At 37.5% G+C, this 17,972-nt stretch overlaps 1 protein-coding gene across 3 annotated transcripts in view; it reads right to left on the bottom strand.

The window, feature by feature from the left end:
* Ppt1 (Palmitoyl-protein thioesterase 1) overlaps positions 1–10,587 on the bottom strand; it is a 62,993-nt gene extending 52,406 nt beyond the window's left edge. The window contains exon 1 of one of the 3 annotated variants that reach the window (XM_071675137.1): positions 10,422–10,587. In XM_071675137.1, the coding sequence (XP_071531238.1) occupies positions 10,422–10,515 (94 nt within the window). In that variant the 5' untranslated portion in view covers positions 10,516–10,587. Of the gene's footprint in view, positions 1–7,423; positions 7,599–10,421 lie in introns of those variants that run through there. The other 2 variants (XM_071675136.1, XM_071675138.1) reach the window with 2 other exon arrangements.
* Between the last annotated feature and the right edge of the window lie 7,385 nt (positions 10,588–17,972).

The raw sequence follows: 17,972 nt of genomic DNA, 5'->3' as shown, positions 1-17,972 counted from the left end.
GCTTAACTGAATGTCATAAAGACGACTAAATGTTATTTTAACACCAGATTTGTATTCAGCATTAAAAATACTTCTTATAATGAGTTTTTAAAGGAAATCTATTTTTCTGAGAAAAATGACAAAAATTGAAGGGTATTTTTTAGCTTCAAAAATTTTTTGTCAAAATTGAAAGCTACAATATTCAAACACTTCTATACTTCAAATAATCATGGAAAATATATCATAATGTTCTCAGTTACCAATATATACCAAATAAATTCGATGCAAAGGAGCAGAAAATATTATGAAATTGACTTCATTTAACAGCATAATTGAATGTCATAAAGATGACTAAATGATATTTTAACACCAGATTTGTATTCAGCTTGGAAAAATACTTCTTATAATGAGTTTTTAAAGGAAATCTATTTTTCCGAGAAAAAAGCCAAAAATTGAAGGTATTTTTTAGCTTCAAAAACTCTTTGTTTCAAAATTGAAACATACGATATTCAAACACCTCTATACTTCAAATAATCATGGAAAATATACCATAATGCTCTCAATTAGCGATACATACCCAGGAAATACGATGCAAAGAAGCAGAAATATTTTGAAATTGACTTCATTTAAGAGCTTAACTGAATGTCATAAAGACGACTAAACGATATTCTAACGCCAGATTTATATTCAGCATTAAAAATACTTCTTATAATGAGTTTTTAAAGGAAATCTATTTTTCTGAGAAAAATGCCAAAAATGAAGGTAATACATCAGGGTATTTTTTTTAGCTTCAAAATTTTTGTTTTTTCAAAACTTAAATACACAATATTCAAACACTTCTATACTTCAAATAATGGAAAATATATGATAATGTTCTCAGTTACCGATATATACCAAGTAAATGCGATGCAAAGGAGCAGAAATATTATGAAATTGACTTCATTCAACAGCATAATTGAATGTCATAAAGACGACTAAACGATATTTTAACACCAGATTTGTATTCAGCATGAAAAAAACGTTTTATAATGAGTTTTTAAAAAGAAATGTATTTTTCTAAGAAAAATGACAAAAATTAAAGGTAATACTTCACGGTATCTTTTAGCTCGAAAAACCTTTTGTTTCAAAATTGAAAGATAAGATATTCAAATACTTCTTTACGTGAACTAATCATGGAAAATATATCATAAAGTTCTCAGTATCCAATATATACCCAGTAAATGCGATGCAAAGGAGCAGAAAATATTATGAAATTGACTTCATTTAACAGCATAATTGAATGTCATAAAGATGACTAAATGATATTTTCACACCAGATTTGTATTCAGTATGAAAAATACTACTTATAATGAGGGTATTTTTTAGCTTCAAAAACTTTTTGTTTCAAAATTGAAACAAGATATTCAAACACTTCTATACTTGAAATTTTTTTTTTTTTTTTGCTTTGTCGCTGTCTCCCGCGTTTGCGAGGTAGCGCAAGGAAACAGACGAAAGAAATGGCCCAACCCACCCCCATACACATGTATATACATACGTCCACACACGCAAAATATACATACCTACACAGCTTTCCATGGTTTACCCCAGACGCTTCACATGCCCCGATTCAATCCACTGACATCACGTCAACCCCGGTATACCACATCGCTCCAATTCACTCTATTCCTTGCCCTCCTTTCACCCTCCTGCATGTTCAGGCCCCGATCACACAAAATCTTTTTCACTCCATCTTTCCACCTCCAATTTGGTCTCCCTCTTCTCCTCGTTCCCTCCACCTCCGACACATATATCCTCTTGGTCAATCTTTCCTCACTCATTCTCTCCATGTGCCCAAACCATTTCAAAACACCCTCTTCTGCTCTCTCAACCACGCTCTTTTTATTTCCACACATCTCTCTTACCCTTACGTTACTTACTCGATCAAACCACCTCACACCACACATTGTCCTCAAACATCTCATTTCCAGCACATCCATCCTCCTGCGCACAACTCTATCCATAGCCCACGCCTCGCAACCATACAACATTGTTGGAACCACTATTCCTTCAAACATACCCATTTTTGCTTTCCGAGATAATGTTCTCGACTTCCACACATTCTTCAAGGCTCCAAGAATTTTCGCCCCCTCCCCCACCCTATGATCCACTTCCGCTTCCATGGTTCCATCCGCTGCCAGATCCACTCCCAGATATCTAAAACACTTCACTTCCTCCAGTTTTTCTCCATTCAAACTCACCTCCCAATTGACTTGACCCTCAACCCTACTGTACCTAATAACCTTGCTCTTATTCACATTTACTCTTAACTTTCTTCTTTCACACACTTTACCAAACTCAGTCACCAGCTTCTGCAGTTTCTCACATGAATCAGCCACCAGCGCTGTATCATCAGCGAACAACAACTGACTCACTTCCCAAGCTCTCTCATCCCCAACAGACTTCATACTTGCCCCTCTTTCCAAAACTCTTGCATTCACCTCCCTAACAACCCCATCCATAAACAAATTAAACAACCATGGAGACATCACACACCCCTGCCGCAAACCTACATACTTGAAATAATCATGGAAAATATATCATAATGCTCTCAATTACCGACACATACCCAGGAAATACAATGCAAAGCAGCAGAAATATTTTGAAATTGATTTCATTTAAGAGCTTAACTGAATGTCATAAAGAAGACTAAACGCTATTTTAATGCCAGATTTGTATTCAGCATTAAAAATACTTCTTATAATGAGTTTTTAAAGGAAATCTATTTTCTGAGAAAAATGAGAAAAAGTGAAGGATATATGTGTCGGAGGTGGAGGGAACGAGGAGAAGAGGGAGACCAAATTGGAGGTGGAAAGATGGAGTGAAAAAGATTTTGTGTGATCGGGGCCTGAACATGCAGGAGGGTGAAAGGAGGGCAAGGAATAGAGTGAATTGGAGCGATGTGGTATACAGGGTTTGACGTGCTGTCAGTGGATTGAATCAAGGCATGTGAAGCGTCTGGGGTAAACCATGGAAAGCTGTGTAGGTATGTATATTTGCGTGTGTGGACGTGTGTATGTACATGTGTATGGGGGGAGGGGTTGGGCCATTTCTTTCGTCTGTTTCCTTGCGCTACCTCGCAAACGCGGGAGACAGCGACAAAGTATAAAAAAAAAAAAAAAAAAAAAAAAAAAATTACTTCAGGGTGTTTTTTAGCTTCAAAAAAAATGTTTTTTTTCAAAATTGAAAGATACAATATTCAAACACTTCTATACTTCAAATAATCATGGAAAATATATCATAATGCTCTCATTTACTGATATATACCCAGTAAATGCGATGCAAAGGAGCAGAAAATATTATGAAATTGACTTCATTTAACAGCATAATTGAATGTTATTAAGACGAATAAATGATATTTTAACACCAGATTTGTATTCAGCATGAAAAATACTTTTTACAATAAGTTTTCAAAAAGAAATCTATTTTTTATGAGAAAAATGACAAAAAATTGAAGGTAATACTTCAGGGTATTTTTTAGCTTCAAAAACTTTTTCTTTCAAAATCTAACAGCTTAAATGAAATCAATTTCAAATATCTTCAGCTCCTTTGCATCATATTTACTGGTTATGTATTGCTAACTGAAAGAATTATACTTTCCATGATTATTTCAACTATTGAAGTGTTTGATTATCTTACCTTTCAATTTTGAAACAAAATTTTTTTGTTCCAAAAAATGCCCTGAACTATTACCTTCAAATTTTGGTATTTTTCTAAGAAAAGATTTCCTTTACAAACTCATCATAAGAAGTATTTTTCATGCTAAATACAAACCTGGTGTTAAAATAATGTTTAGTCCTCTTAATGACACTCAATGAAGCTGTTTAATGAAGTCAATCTTAAAATATTTCTATTCCTTTGCATTGTATTTACTGAGTATGTATCGGTTACTGCAAGCATTATGATATATTTTTCATTATTCTTTCAAGTATAGAAGAGTTTCAATATCTCATGTTATAATTTTGATAGAAAAAGATTCTTCAGCTAATAAATACCATGAACTATTACCTTCAATTTTTGGGAATTTTCTCAGAAAATAGATTTCCTTTAAAAACTCATTATAAGAAGTATTTTGCATGCTGAATACAAATCTGGTATTAACATATAATTACTCGTCTTTACGACATCTAATCAAGCTCTTAATTGAAGTCAATTCTAAAATGTTTTCTGATACTTTGCATCATGTTTACTGGGTATGAATCAGTAACTGAGAGCATCATGATATATGTTTGAATGATTATTTCAAGTATAGAAGTGTCTGAATATTATATCTTTCAATTTTGAAGCACAGTTTTTTAAGTTAAAGAATCCCCCTGAACCTTCAATTTTTGGTATTTGTCTCAGAAAAATAGATTTCCTTTAAAGACTCAATATAAGAAGTATTTTTTCATGCTGAATACAAATCTGGTGTTAACGTTTAGTCGTCTTTAAGACATTCAATTAAGCTGTTAAATGAAGTCAATTTCAAAATATCTTTTGATCCTTTGCATTGTTTTACTGGGTATATATCGGTAACTGAGAGCATTATGATATATTTCCATGATTATTTCAAGTATAGAAGTATTTGAATATCTTATCTTTCAATTTTGAAACAAAAAGTTTTTGGAGCTATTTTTTTGTCAGAAAAACATATTTCCTTTAAAAACTCAGTATAAGATTTTTTATGCTGAATACAAATCTGGTGTTAAAATAACATTTAGTCATCTTAATGACATTCAATTAAGCTGTCAAATGAAGATTTTCAAAATATTTTCTGCTCCTTTACATCATATTTATTGCGTATGTATTGGTAACTGAGAGCATTATGAAGTATTAGCCATGACTATTTCAAGTATAGAAGTGTCTGATTATGTTATCCTTCAATTTTGAAAGAAAAGTTTTTGGAGCTAAAAAATATCCCTAACTATTCAGGGGCATATCTAGGGGAAATAGCACCTCTGTCAAGTACTTAAATTGTGCCTCTGGCTTGATTAAAAATGTACATACAGTGGATGTATATAAAAACATGTACAATGTAATTATAAACTGTTGAAGAGTTAGGCCAAACTTTTATTATTATTTTATTTTGCTTTGTCGCTGTCTCCCGTGTTAGCGAGGTAGCGCAAGGAAACAGATGAAAGAATGGCCCAACCCACCCACATACACATGTATACACATACACATCCACACATGCAAATATACATACCTATACATCTCAACGTATACATATATATACACACACAGACATATACATATATACACATGTACATAATTCATACTGTCTGCCTTCATTCATTTCCATCATCACCTGGCAACACATGAAATGACAACCCCCCCTTCATTTGTGCGAGGTAGTGCTAGGAAAAGACAACAAAGGCCCCATTCGTTCACACTTAAATTTATATAAACTCTTAAAAGACTTATTCAAATGATCAAAATTGTACTGTCCAAGTACTAATGCAACTGAAAGTAGAAAACTATTACTATAGTTGAAAAGTAGGCAAGTTTCTTTCTTATCTCACAAAACCAGTAAAAATGTCAATCAGGTAGCATATGTCATAAACAAACCTGTTGAGTGGAGCCCCACCTTCAAGTGGCGCCCAGGGCACCTGCCCTACCTGCCATACCCTGAATACACCACTGACAAAGATGTATGATACAATAGCAGAAAAGCTCAGATGGTGAGCCATGAGTTATGAACTCCCTCCCCATAAAAACTGGTTTCTCTTACTATGAACACAAAGCTGTATGATACAATAGCAGAAAAAGTTCAGATGGCAAGTCATGAACTTCCCATAAAAACTGGTTCCTCTTCCTATGAACACAAAGCTGTACAATAAAATAGCAGGAAAATTTAATATGGTGAGCCATGGTGAGTCATGAACTCCTTCCCCATAAAAGCTGGTTCCTTTTATTATGAACACAGACAACAGGCACTCCCCTGTGAATGAGGTCACTTCAATGGTTTCAGGCTATTGAATGGATGAATGCATCTGTCAGATGTCATAAGGGCCAATAACTGGTATTCTCTTCCTGTCACTAACTCTTGCCTACACTTTTTCTTTTATTTCATTTGCATCCTCATGATACATTAAATAAATATGCATATCAACGTCTAATGAAACATCACCACTCATTGATTCAGCAAATGGCCTTATTTTAAACTCATGACTGTGCACCAAATGTGGTCAAAATTCTCAACAGATTCATTCGACACAATCTATCATCTTTATAGGCATGCATAAAGAGATGCAAGAACAGGGTACCAGTCTTTCCCTGTACAATACAAACAGGACCTGGTAACCAAATCTGGACCACAGAGCAAAGCTGCAATCAGTAATATATTTCTACAAATAACATTAACGGTTAAGGTAAATGTCAGCTGCTAGAGATACTCTGATGAAATAGTCACAGGTTGTTAATTTCCAACTTTCACCTAATTCTAAGTTAACCCCATTTTTTCATGGACTTCATAAACCTCCCCACTGTCACCTTAAGTACTGACCATCAGAAAACAAGAAAAAGTTTCGAATCACACTATGTCAGTCTGATTTTACTCTAAATCCAGTATACAGAATTGTATTGCAAAAAAGAAATCTAAATATTTGTGATTCTGGTGGTGCCCTTAATTTTCACCACACAAAAAAAATATCAACACTGCTCCTCCACTTTTATCTATATAAGCTATCCACCACATGAACACTGCAAAACAAAATTTCTCATACCATATTCTAAAATCTTTACCCACGGAGTTTGGAAGGCTATGGGACGAAAAAGCAAGGAAGTTTGAGGGGGTGGGAGGGAATCACTGGGCACAGGGACTGGAATGGAGGAGGATGAGTGAGCAGGTAGACAAGTAAGGATGGAGGATGAGTGGGCAGGACGACTACACAGATTAGGGCAAGTGGAAGGGTGGACAATACGTGGGCAGGGAGACTTAGAAGGAACAGACGAAAAGCAGGCAGAGAGACTACAAAGGATGGAGACGAGTGGACAGGGAGACCACAAGAAATAGAGGAACAGCGGGCAGGGAAACTTCAATGGACGGAGGCTGAAAGGGGCAGGGAGACTCCGAGGAACAGAAGGTTAGCTGATCAGAGTAGACAGAATATGAAGGGTACATGATCAGTGGGGCGGGAAGACTTGGAAGACGGATACGAAATCGGCGGTTTGGGTGACAAGGAAGGACAGAATCAGCGGGCAGGGTGAGAGACTTGAAGAGAGAGGATAGGGGGTCTTGGGAGAGTTTGGAAACTTGGAAGGAGAAATGGTCATTTGGGCAGGGAGTCTGTCCTGGATGGAGGGATCGATGGCCTGAGAGGGAATTGAGAATTGAATGATTAGTAAGCCTCGACGCATAAAACAAATAATGTTTTGCGTCTCGGTGGATCTCCCTTCAAAAGCCAAAATATTCAACACGATTACGTACAAAGAAGCCATTGTGTGCCGAGCGTATGCAAATACGAAACCCAGAAGAACACGCTTTCGGAAAATCGTTCACGTGCAATAAAGATACACTTCAATCTTCTTTCTCAATCCAAACTATTTCTTCCCGTCACACACCATCTTTTTTCTCCTTTGATCACTTTGCTAAAAAAAAAAAAAAAAAGTGGACTGGGGAACTAACTGGAGGCTTTAATGAGCAGTGTTGGGAAGGGCACTAGGATAAGGGGGGGATGAACAGCAACGGGTAAGTAGGGAAGTTGCTAAGAGAGGATGGATATTGCATGGACGGCGGGTGCTGGGAGGGTTAGTACATCAGTGGTCTGCGGACTGGGAATGATGGACGACAATGGGAGAGTAGGGAGTATAGAAGACTGATACGAAGGATGGAGGATCTGTGTTTTAAGAAGGCCTTAGAGGAATGTTGGGTCCACTGTGGGTTAGAGGGCAACTGTGGATGGAAGACCAGCGCGCGCGAGGACAGCAAAAAAAGAATGGAGGAGGATCAGTGTGTTGGAGGCTTGCCAGGATGAACGGGGAATCGGTAGGAAAAGGATGGATCAACTGATAGGGAGATCAACTGACACGAATGATGGATCGGTGGGAATGTGGGCACATGAGATGGACAGCGAATAAAAGAGAGAGAGAGAGAGAGAGAGAGAGAGAGAGAGAGAGAGAGAGAGAGAGAGAGAACCTCTGACGTGCACATCTCACCAACTCGTCACACATGATAACGTGTAAAAAGAGCACAAGCCATGGCAATACTCGCTCTAACCTAACCTTTAAAACTCACACACAACCATACCCAGAACCTTAACAAGTTACCAAACAATGATGTTCAGTGTGAGGTGGTTAAAAGTCAGGTCAGGTCAGCACCAGCCGCGTAGCTAAGGATGGCAAACTCGCTGAAGTTAATGATGAAAACTAAACATGAGTTACAATACGTTAGAACATTACATCTTCTTAGCACATTTTACATTTGGATATCAAGTTCAATTACACTCACGTCAAGTTGTTCCCATATAAAACTGAATACAGCTGTTGTACATTTTATGACAAGACCGGCATTCAGTGTTGACTGAAAATATATTTTCAGGACATTTTGGTAACATTACTATGCTCTGAAGAAAGAGAAATTTCATTATACACGTACAGTACCTCAGTGTACTGGGACAAAGTTATTTCATTGGTAACTAATGTAAAACAGTAAAACAATTAAATATGTGCCTATAAATTACATTTTCTTCCAAGGGATTAAAAGCGCTAAAAATAAACAAAGACTATACACCAATATTATCATTTAGTAATTATAATAATCAATGTACATCTCGAGAATGGAGGGGGGGATTTCCTCAGTAGCACACCCCCCCCTCCCTCCCCTTATAGTCTGGGGTGGGCACTAGCGTCATAGTGAGGTTGAATGTGAGGTTGGAAGGTAGGATGGGGTAAGAATTGTCCTCCTTTCGCCGTTTTCGTCTTTCTGCCGTGTGACGATATGGTGAGGTCTGATGGTAAAGTGTTGTGGATCGGGGTTTGGGGGGGGGGGAATAATTGAACTTGATATCCAAATGTAAAATATGCTAATATGTAATGTTCTGACATATTGTAACTCATGTTTAGAGGTTTTCATCATGGACTTAAGCGAGTTTGCAATCCTTGGGTACGCGCGCGGCTGGTGCTGACCTGACCTGACCTGACCATTAACCCTCACACTGAGGGGAGGCTGTGCTAGAGTCTGATGAGTTGGTACGGTGGAAGGGCGGGAGGAGGAGGTAGTAGTAAGACAACCGATAGTGTGGACTGCTGTCTTTGCACTGTGTCTTGCTGTGCAACCCTCCTCCTCTGGGGGCGTCCTTGTCGCAGGATGGTGAAAAGGGTCAAAAGGCAGGGGTATATATATATATATATATATATATATATATATATATATATATATATATATATATATATATATATATATATAGCCAGGAAGGATGGGAGATCAGTGAGCAAAGGGAAAGCTTGGAAGGCTACAAGATCAAGTGATCTGGGGAACAGCAGGTAAGAAGGATGGAGGATAAATAGGCAGAGGGATTACTAGGATGGATTGAGGGTCAGCGAACTAGAGGGGGGGGGGGACAACGAGGAAGGATGGAGGATCGGTGATCAAGGGGGAACACCTACGAAGGATGGAGGATCCGTGAGCTGGGGGATAGCTTGGAAAAGGATAGAGGATCCGTGAGCAGAGGGATGGCTAGGGAAGAATGGAGGATCAGTAAGTAGAGAGGTTGCTAGGAACGATGGAGGATTAATGTGTAGATGGATTGCTAGGAGGGATAGGAGGATCACTGAGCAGGGAGGATGGAGGATCACTGAGCAGGAAGCCAGCAGCTAGGAGGTATGGAGGATCAGCAAGCATGGGGATAGTTAAGAAAAATGGTGGACAGGGGGACAGCTAGGAAATAGGGAGGATCAGTGAGCTGGGAAAACAGCTAACAAGGATGGAGGATCAGTGAGCTGGACAACAGCTAACAAGGATGGAGGATCAGTGAGCAGAGGGTTTGCTAAAATGGATGGTGGATCAGCGAGCAGCGGAATATATAGGATGGTGAGTTAGTGAGCACCGGGATAGTTAAAAAGGATGGTGGATCAGTAAGCTGAGTGACAGCTGGGAAGGACAAAGGATCAATGGGCTGGATGGATGGAGGATGGAGATCATATTGCTGAGTGGGCACTTCCACCATACATGACTCAAAGTCTGTTGCTGGAAATCAGCTAAGGAAATGCAAACTATTTAGTGATAATGGCTATTGTATTAAAAAAAAAAGAAATACATTTACAACGGAACAGAAATAAATGAATGTGACGACGACTAAATAACACCTCACCAAAATAATAAACTTTAACAGTCGGTGTTTTGCGTTATACGGAACAATTATATGCACATGACAAGTCTACCACACGAACGAAACGTCCTTTCTAAAATTAACGATCCCCTAACTTACCCATGCCATGCCATATCACTAGAGGAGTTGACTTATTCGTGGCGGCTCCGAGAACACATAAAACAGCGAAAACGCACCACAACTTCACCAGCATCGTGAACAAATCGGGAGAGAATATTACGACACAGTGTACCCTCTAACGCCTCAACAACCACTGCCGCTTCTTGCCTCCTTCTCCTCCTCCGCCAGCTGATTGCTCCCGGGAGAGTTGCCACTCTCGCCATTATCATTACCCCACAACCTTATTTTGGCTGATTTATTTGCCATCAGACACTTAACGCATTCATAACAACATTACTGTTCGTTATCCTGTTGAAATACGATACTATAAATGTACTACAAGTGGTTCTAGTAAAAGGGTGCGTTTTAATCAATAAATATGGACGCATGATGTTTCTTAGGACTACAACTGAAATTACATAATGGTCTTCCCTATTTACTTCTAAGGAGACGCGTATAATGGCCCTCCATTGTTACAAAGATATGTATTCTGTGTAATATTCATGTCAGTGAATCCCTTAAACTTTGAAAAGAATAAAGTTTGTACAATTTTGGGAGCTTTAAAATGTTTGTAAGTTCACACTATTTAATATTGTTCCTCTGTATAAAGTGCTACTTGGAGAGATTTCTAAGACATATATTACTATGGGATTTAAAAGTTTTACGTTAAATTCTACTCTTGTTCTGTGTCCGTCTCAGGGGCGAAATGACATACACGTAAAAGAAAAGCAAATCAAATTGGTAGCAATAATTTAAAAGGGCTATGATGATAAATAATACCTGCCCTATTCTACTCACTTATTGAAATTCCATTAATTAATATCTGTAGTTATGGTTATTCTGACTGTGAACTTTATTTCTTTTTTCTAATTCTGAGTGCCCAACAAAAAATTAAAGCAACATGATTGAAATTCTAGGCGTGACCTGATTTTGAACCATATCTATCAACATGATCAAAATTCTTGGCGTGACCTGATTTGGGACCATATCTGATATCAACATGATCAAAATTCGAGGCGTGACCTGATTTTGAACCATATCTATCAACATGATCAAAATTCTTGGCGTGACCTGATTTGGGACCATATCTGATATCAACATCATCAAATTTCTAGGCGTGACCTGATTTGGGACCATATCTATCAACATGATAAAAATTCTTGGAGTGACCTGATTTGGGACCATATCTATCATGAACAAAATTCTTGGTGTGACCTGATCTGGGACCTTATCTATCATGACCAAAATTCTTGGCGTGACCTGATTTGGGACCATATCTATCCATTTGGCACACAATGAAAATTCACGCATACAAAATACGGCTTAACGATTTGACACAAAAGGAAAAAAAAATAATACCTTTAATTTGTAGAAACTTTAGAAAAGCATTAAATCAAACTTGTCGGGTTCATATGTAAAAGAAGCAACCCAACACGTATGTGTCTAAAGACCAGCTGGAGACAACGATGGTTACAAACTACAAAGAAATTTGATATCTAGACTGTAATAGTACAAACATGTAACATCCATGGCTCCCTCAGTGCCACACAACACTCCTAGAAAGGCTCCGGTGATCCATATAATAAATAATGGTTCGCTTAGCATAATAATTCCTCCATGAAAACTAAAGATAAAACATACTCTCTCTCTCTCTCTCTCTCCCATGGGGTTGGGGAGGGACTAATTAAGGCACCGAAAACATGCTTCCAGAAAATCATCCACATACATAAAGATAATTTACTATCCTCACACACGTAACTCTTCTCTTTCAAACTATCCTCTCCCCTTGTCCCATCTCTTCTTCCTCTCCTCTACCCATCCTGGGAAGAAAAAGACCTCACCGTTGCCATTCCTCTCTTTTTTTTTTCTACTTTAAGAATGAACTAAGTAGGACTTCCTATATCAGCACAGCTCATAAACAAAGCAAAAATCATAGTAGTAGCTGTTTTTATCAGCCATTATATGTAAATACATAGGTAAAGTCATTACGTAATACACCACATGCATTCTGCCTTATCTATGTGCTCGTTGCTGTCTGTATTTAGATCTTTATTTCTAAAAAGAAAAAAAAGGAGAGAAAGGGTCCCAAAGGACATCGCTGGGTTTCCTTTTCAAAAGGGGTGCGAGGTTATCCCCGGGGTCCAGGATGGTCCGCGGCTCCCCTAGACTGACATCTGGTAGAGACCCCACCTCCCCCTCTTCAGGAGCCGTGAATGCTTCCCTCCATCTTCCATAAACACGTTTTAAAAGAAAAGTTGCGTCTCAGTTTGATAATTAAAAATCTTTAAACTGTATCAGCAAAGGAATTATTGAATATAGGATCTAGAAAATTAGTTATTGCGTTAATCACTTGATCCCCCCCCCCCTTCCCTCAATGGATAGTAAGTACATATACATGAGTAAGTACATATGTAGCCTCTTTATTTACCATCACTCTGGTTTCAATTGGACCCTCCAAAAAAAATAGATCATATATCCTCCTTGCTAGTCACAACTGTCCCCCTCAGAACGAACCATCTCCGTACCCCGTCCGTCACACAAAGACCAAACCACTACAGTAGAGTACAATCGTCACTACAGTGCATCACCCACAATATGGCTGCTTCACATACGTCTGTGTTGGTCACTGAATTTCTCCACCTCAATAACCGATTCTTATCCTTCTCACTTTGCATACCAGCCCATCCACAACATCCTACATCTGCCACTCTAATCATCAAACACATTCAACAATTCTTCAAAATACTCCATCTCATCCTCACTTCATAACTACCTGTTATCATTTCCCCTTTCACCAATTTTCGCATTTGTTCTGTTGTCTTTCACACATTATTCATTTTCTTCCAAAAAATCTTCTTATGTTACCCTTTCACCCCAACTCTCATTTGCACTTTTTCAACCCCTATGACCTCCAGCCGCTTTATCTTATACCACCTATTTAATTGCACATCTTTCCGGTTAAGTACCGCCCAAACACCTCTTTTTTTTCTTTCACTAGCAGCTATACTTCTTCATCCACACACTCACTACCCTTTCTAATCTGCCCACTTCATCTTTTGCATGGCACACACATCTCTTCCACATGCCATCACTCCTTCCTCATCCTCATCCAGTCCCTTCATTTGCTCTTATCTTTTGCCATTCTATATACTCAATTCTCTGTGGGTATTTCCTCACACAAATCTTGCCAAAGTATGTACTCATTGTCTTCATAATAGTACATGTATCGTGGGCATGAAGGGTTTAGGGATATGTTAAAATTATATATATAGTATTGTAGGAACAGGTAATGACCAGATGTAGACAAGAAAGTATGACTTGTGTTTGTCTGGAGAGCGGCACTTTTTAAGGGTGTTTGTCTCATGGGCTGATCTTTAAGACTGAGTTGGGAGGTCAGTGTGTTTAGTTTTTATTTCACAAGTTATAAGTTTGTCAGTTCTGTTTGTTGGGCTGGGGAGATCTGCAAGTAGGGGTTACTGAAGTGTGAAGCAGCAGTGAGCTATTGATTTCCACTTGCAGTTGGTGATTCCTTATGGGGTGGTTTGGATGGGCGAGGTTCCTGTTGCACAGAAAAGGGTGCCAAGCTCATCGAGATGGGAGCGTATTGAGAATCTTAGTTTCATTATGTGGGTATTGAGTGTCTGTGGTTGCTGAGCAGCCAGTGACTGTTCTGAGTGCTTTATTTTGTGTGGCTTTCAGCTTTGCTATATTCCTAATTGAAAGGACAGAAGACCAGGCAGTTGAGGCATAAAGTGGAGCAGATACATTGTTTGTGGAGGATGTTGAGGTATTTCTTTTCTTCTTTAAGTCTGGTGCCAGGTTAGTGTTATGAGGGTATTTGGGTGTTGCTTTTGTGTTGATATTACTGGTATGGGGAGTGAATGTCATATGCCTGGGATGGTTGTTGTTTTGTTCATTGGGAGTGAATGTTCATTTAAGGCGACTGGAAGGTTTGAAATGGATTTGTGCCTGTCAAGGGTTAAAAGAGTGATCAAAGACTATCTGTGAAGATGCAGATATTCTGAGTGAGCCATTGTTCCAATTGTGTAGTGTTGCATGTTTGCTGTTGATCCTGTGGTATCAGGACATTGTCATGTGATTGCATATGAAAGGACCTTCTTCTTGTGGTTTGCTAAAGGTTATGTAGAATTAAAAACAGTTGGAGAAAGAGCCGCCCCTTAGGAACTCTGTTGAAGAGTTTAAGTTTTAAAGCTGAAGCCGTTGTGAGTGACTGCTATGGCGGCCTGCTATGAAATTGGCCATCCTCTTTATGTCATGGTTATGGAAAATGGTGTCAAGTACCTTTAGTTTGAGGATATGTGTGGGGTAAGTTCTGAATGCTTTGTTGATGTCAACTGCCACTAGTTCTGTGCAGGATTGGAGTTGTGGATGATTGAAGTCATCGAGGATATGTTGTCAGGTCAATGTGTAGCATGGTGTGGGGTGTTTGTATCTTAAGCCATGTTCTGTGTGTTTATGGTTGTATTGTCTTTTGCTTGAGATTCTTACACCCTGCAATGTTGACATGGTCTTTGGTGCATGGCAACAAATGAAAGATTCCATGATCAACATCAATTTTTGTTCAATAATGTCCTAAAAAATGCATAACTTCCTTAAAATCTCTCATCAATTCCATGATTTTATGGGCATGAACCACTCTCAGTGGCAACTTATCCTTTTCTCAGTTGCAACCTCAGTGAAACTTTTTTTTTTCGAATTCTAAGTATGCTATAGAACACTATCCTGTGAACAAATAACAGGATTACTGAAACTCTAGCTCAGGAATTAATCTACACTGCATTGATAAATACACTGCAGAGGAACTATAAAAATTTATAAATTGCTTAACAGAATCAAGTCAAAACTTTGGCCTTATGATCTATCAAAAGAAAACTTTGTTAATGTGCCAGTAAGCAGATGCTCAAGGATATGTGTTTACTTACCTTGAAAACATACTGAACATTGGGATGACTTGAATTAGTAAAGTGCTACTTTTGGACAGCTGCATCAGCAGGTATGGAAGCAACATGGCATATGTTTGCCTCATAAAATTAGTCAGCATTCAACAAATAAGTCATTGTCTTCACAATATTGCTTGATGTCATGCATGGATGTGTCATTAGCAGCATGAAAACTTGGTGCTTCCCATTTGCAACACCTGCACCAAGTGATGGGCATCAGATGGCATAACAGTGTCTATGATGTTCAACTCCTTGCAAGAGCAGGTTTGGCAGGCATTTCAGCACAGCAAACACCCTCAACTCAGCCTGTGAATAAGTGGAGACTGAAAAAAATGCCAGGAGGCATTGAAGAGAATGTTTTGAAGTTGAGGACAATACATATCAAGCAGCGAGAGATCTGAAGGCAAGAACAGAAACAGCTTGTTGCCAAAGTAAAATACTGCATTCAAACTTTCATGTGCTGTCTTTACCACAGGAGTCTCTGTAGTCATATGAAAACTTAAACAATGGTAGATGTCACCCTGTAAACTGACAAGTTGTATGATATCTAAATTTTCAAAAATACAGAATCCTTTATAAGTCTTATGGTCCCCATTGTTCTACCCTTTTCAATATCGTTGATGGAATAAGGTGTAACAGAACCCATGCATTTTACACAATAAAATGCTGTTTAGACTAAAACCATCAATCTCAAAGGTTGATATGAGTAAAATCAAAGCATGTAATAAGAATTTTCTAATAGAAGTGGTCCACTAACCTGGCGGACCTGCTTATCAAAGATAAGACATGAGACCAAGACAGATGTGTTCACAATCTTAACATACAACCATTTTTTTATAGCTACTTTCTTCTCCTTCCTTAGTAACATATCAAAAAGATATGTTACTAAGCCTTATTCACACACACCTGCTAGTAATATACAGAAATCAGGGCCTGCCCACAACCCATGCCAAGAGTTCATTGATTAAAATGCTATGTTTTCTTGACACCCTCTAAAGTAGTCGTCTGAACAAAATAGAAAAGAGTATTTTAATGCAAAATAAGTATCAAGGATAACTAGCACAATTTCAATTTTTATATTTTATTTAATTACAATATATCTGACAACTTGCTAAATCAAAACTGTATCTGCTATAAAACTATTTACATATATTCATAAACTGTCCATCTTTTGAACTAGTGATAAAGTGTTACATCACTCTACTGTCAAGGATGAGAACTCCCAGCTGCTTATCTGGAGCTCATCAAATAATAATAATAATAATAATAATAATAATAATAATAAAAAAAAAATAAAATGTACACCAATCTACTTTTTATGTCCCATAATGTATCCTGTGATTGATATTGAAATGAGGATTCAAATTCTACTATAAATATAAATTACATATAGTCAATGGGAGAAGCTTTTGATCCCTTATCACCTTTCTCTCATTAATGTAAAAGGTTTGTCTGAATAAAGTATTATATAAATATAAAGTAAATGCTACATAATGATTCAACAAAATACAGAAATGATCTTGTTTCACATTCCCACCTCCAAGATTTTTTTTTCAATTTTGTCATTCAAAGTACACCAAAAAGTATTTACTTCTTCATTCCATATAAAGATAAATCAATAATCATACTATACAATGGAAAGGGATGAAAAGTTGGAAAACTTTAAGATTTTCCAGCACCATAACTTTCCAAGTCAATCCATCAGTAGAAATACAAAATAAAATACCGTTTGGATACATTTGCAAATAGAAATTTGCAAACTAAATACTTATATAATATATAGTTAACTGTACATTCAAATAAAATTCTTGTCAAATTTGTCAAAATCGTACTACAATTCAGCACATACTGTAATACATAAAGTGTTAATATCATAACCAAAATCTTCAATGCTTTGTGAAACTCTACCTGAGATCTGTTTGGTGAGACCCAGTCAATATAAATACAAGTTAAGGCACCACAGAGATGATTTTAAAGCATGTACTGTGAACAAAGGAATGTTAATAAGTAAATCCAAAACCTTAAACACCAACAAAATCTTCCCTGACAATAATTTAACTCTGCTTTAAATTTAAACTTAAAGACGATTTTCTCCACATGAGTACAAGCAATCAATTCCAATAAAAATATAAATAAGCAGCACATATGACAAAAAGTCCATACACATGAAACCTGATTTAAGTTGTTCTACTAAAAATCATAATACAATAAATATATTTGAATTTACCCTCGAACTCTAGATTAGCTATCTAATATGCTTCTTAAATATGCTTTTACTTCATTCATACTCACAAAGACCATAGGTAAGAAATCCTCATAATCCTTTCCTCTGGAGAAAGATCACATTCTCTTACACACACACACACACACACACACTTTAACTTACCTTAACCTTCCTGATCCAGGAAGTCTGCTACAACCACAGAACAGGACAAATGTCACAAAGTCTGGTGATGTGTGTTTGCCTTTGTTGGGTTAGTGGAAATTTCATTTTAGATAAGAAAGTTCTTGGAACAAGCTGAACTGGTGTTTAGTATTGTTGGAGAGGTGGGTGGTGTCCCAAAAGCAGATAAGGGTGTTTCTTATTTAC

Source organism: Panulirus ornatus, chromosome 20, assembly GCF_036320965.1.
Source record: "Panulirus ornatus isolate Po-2019 chromosome 20, ASM3632096v1, whole genome shotgun sequence".
Classification (NCBI taxonomy): domain Eukaryota; kingdom Metazoa; phylum Arthropoda; class Malacostraca; order Decapoda; family Palinuridae; genus Panulirus; species Panulirus ornatus.
The sequence above is the reverse complement of the archived record's forward strand: the minus strand, read 5'-3'. Positions and strand labels throughout refer to the sequence as shown.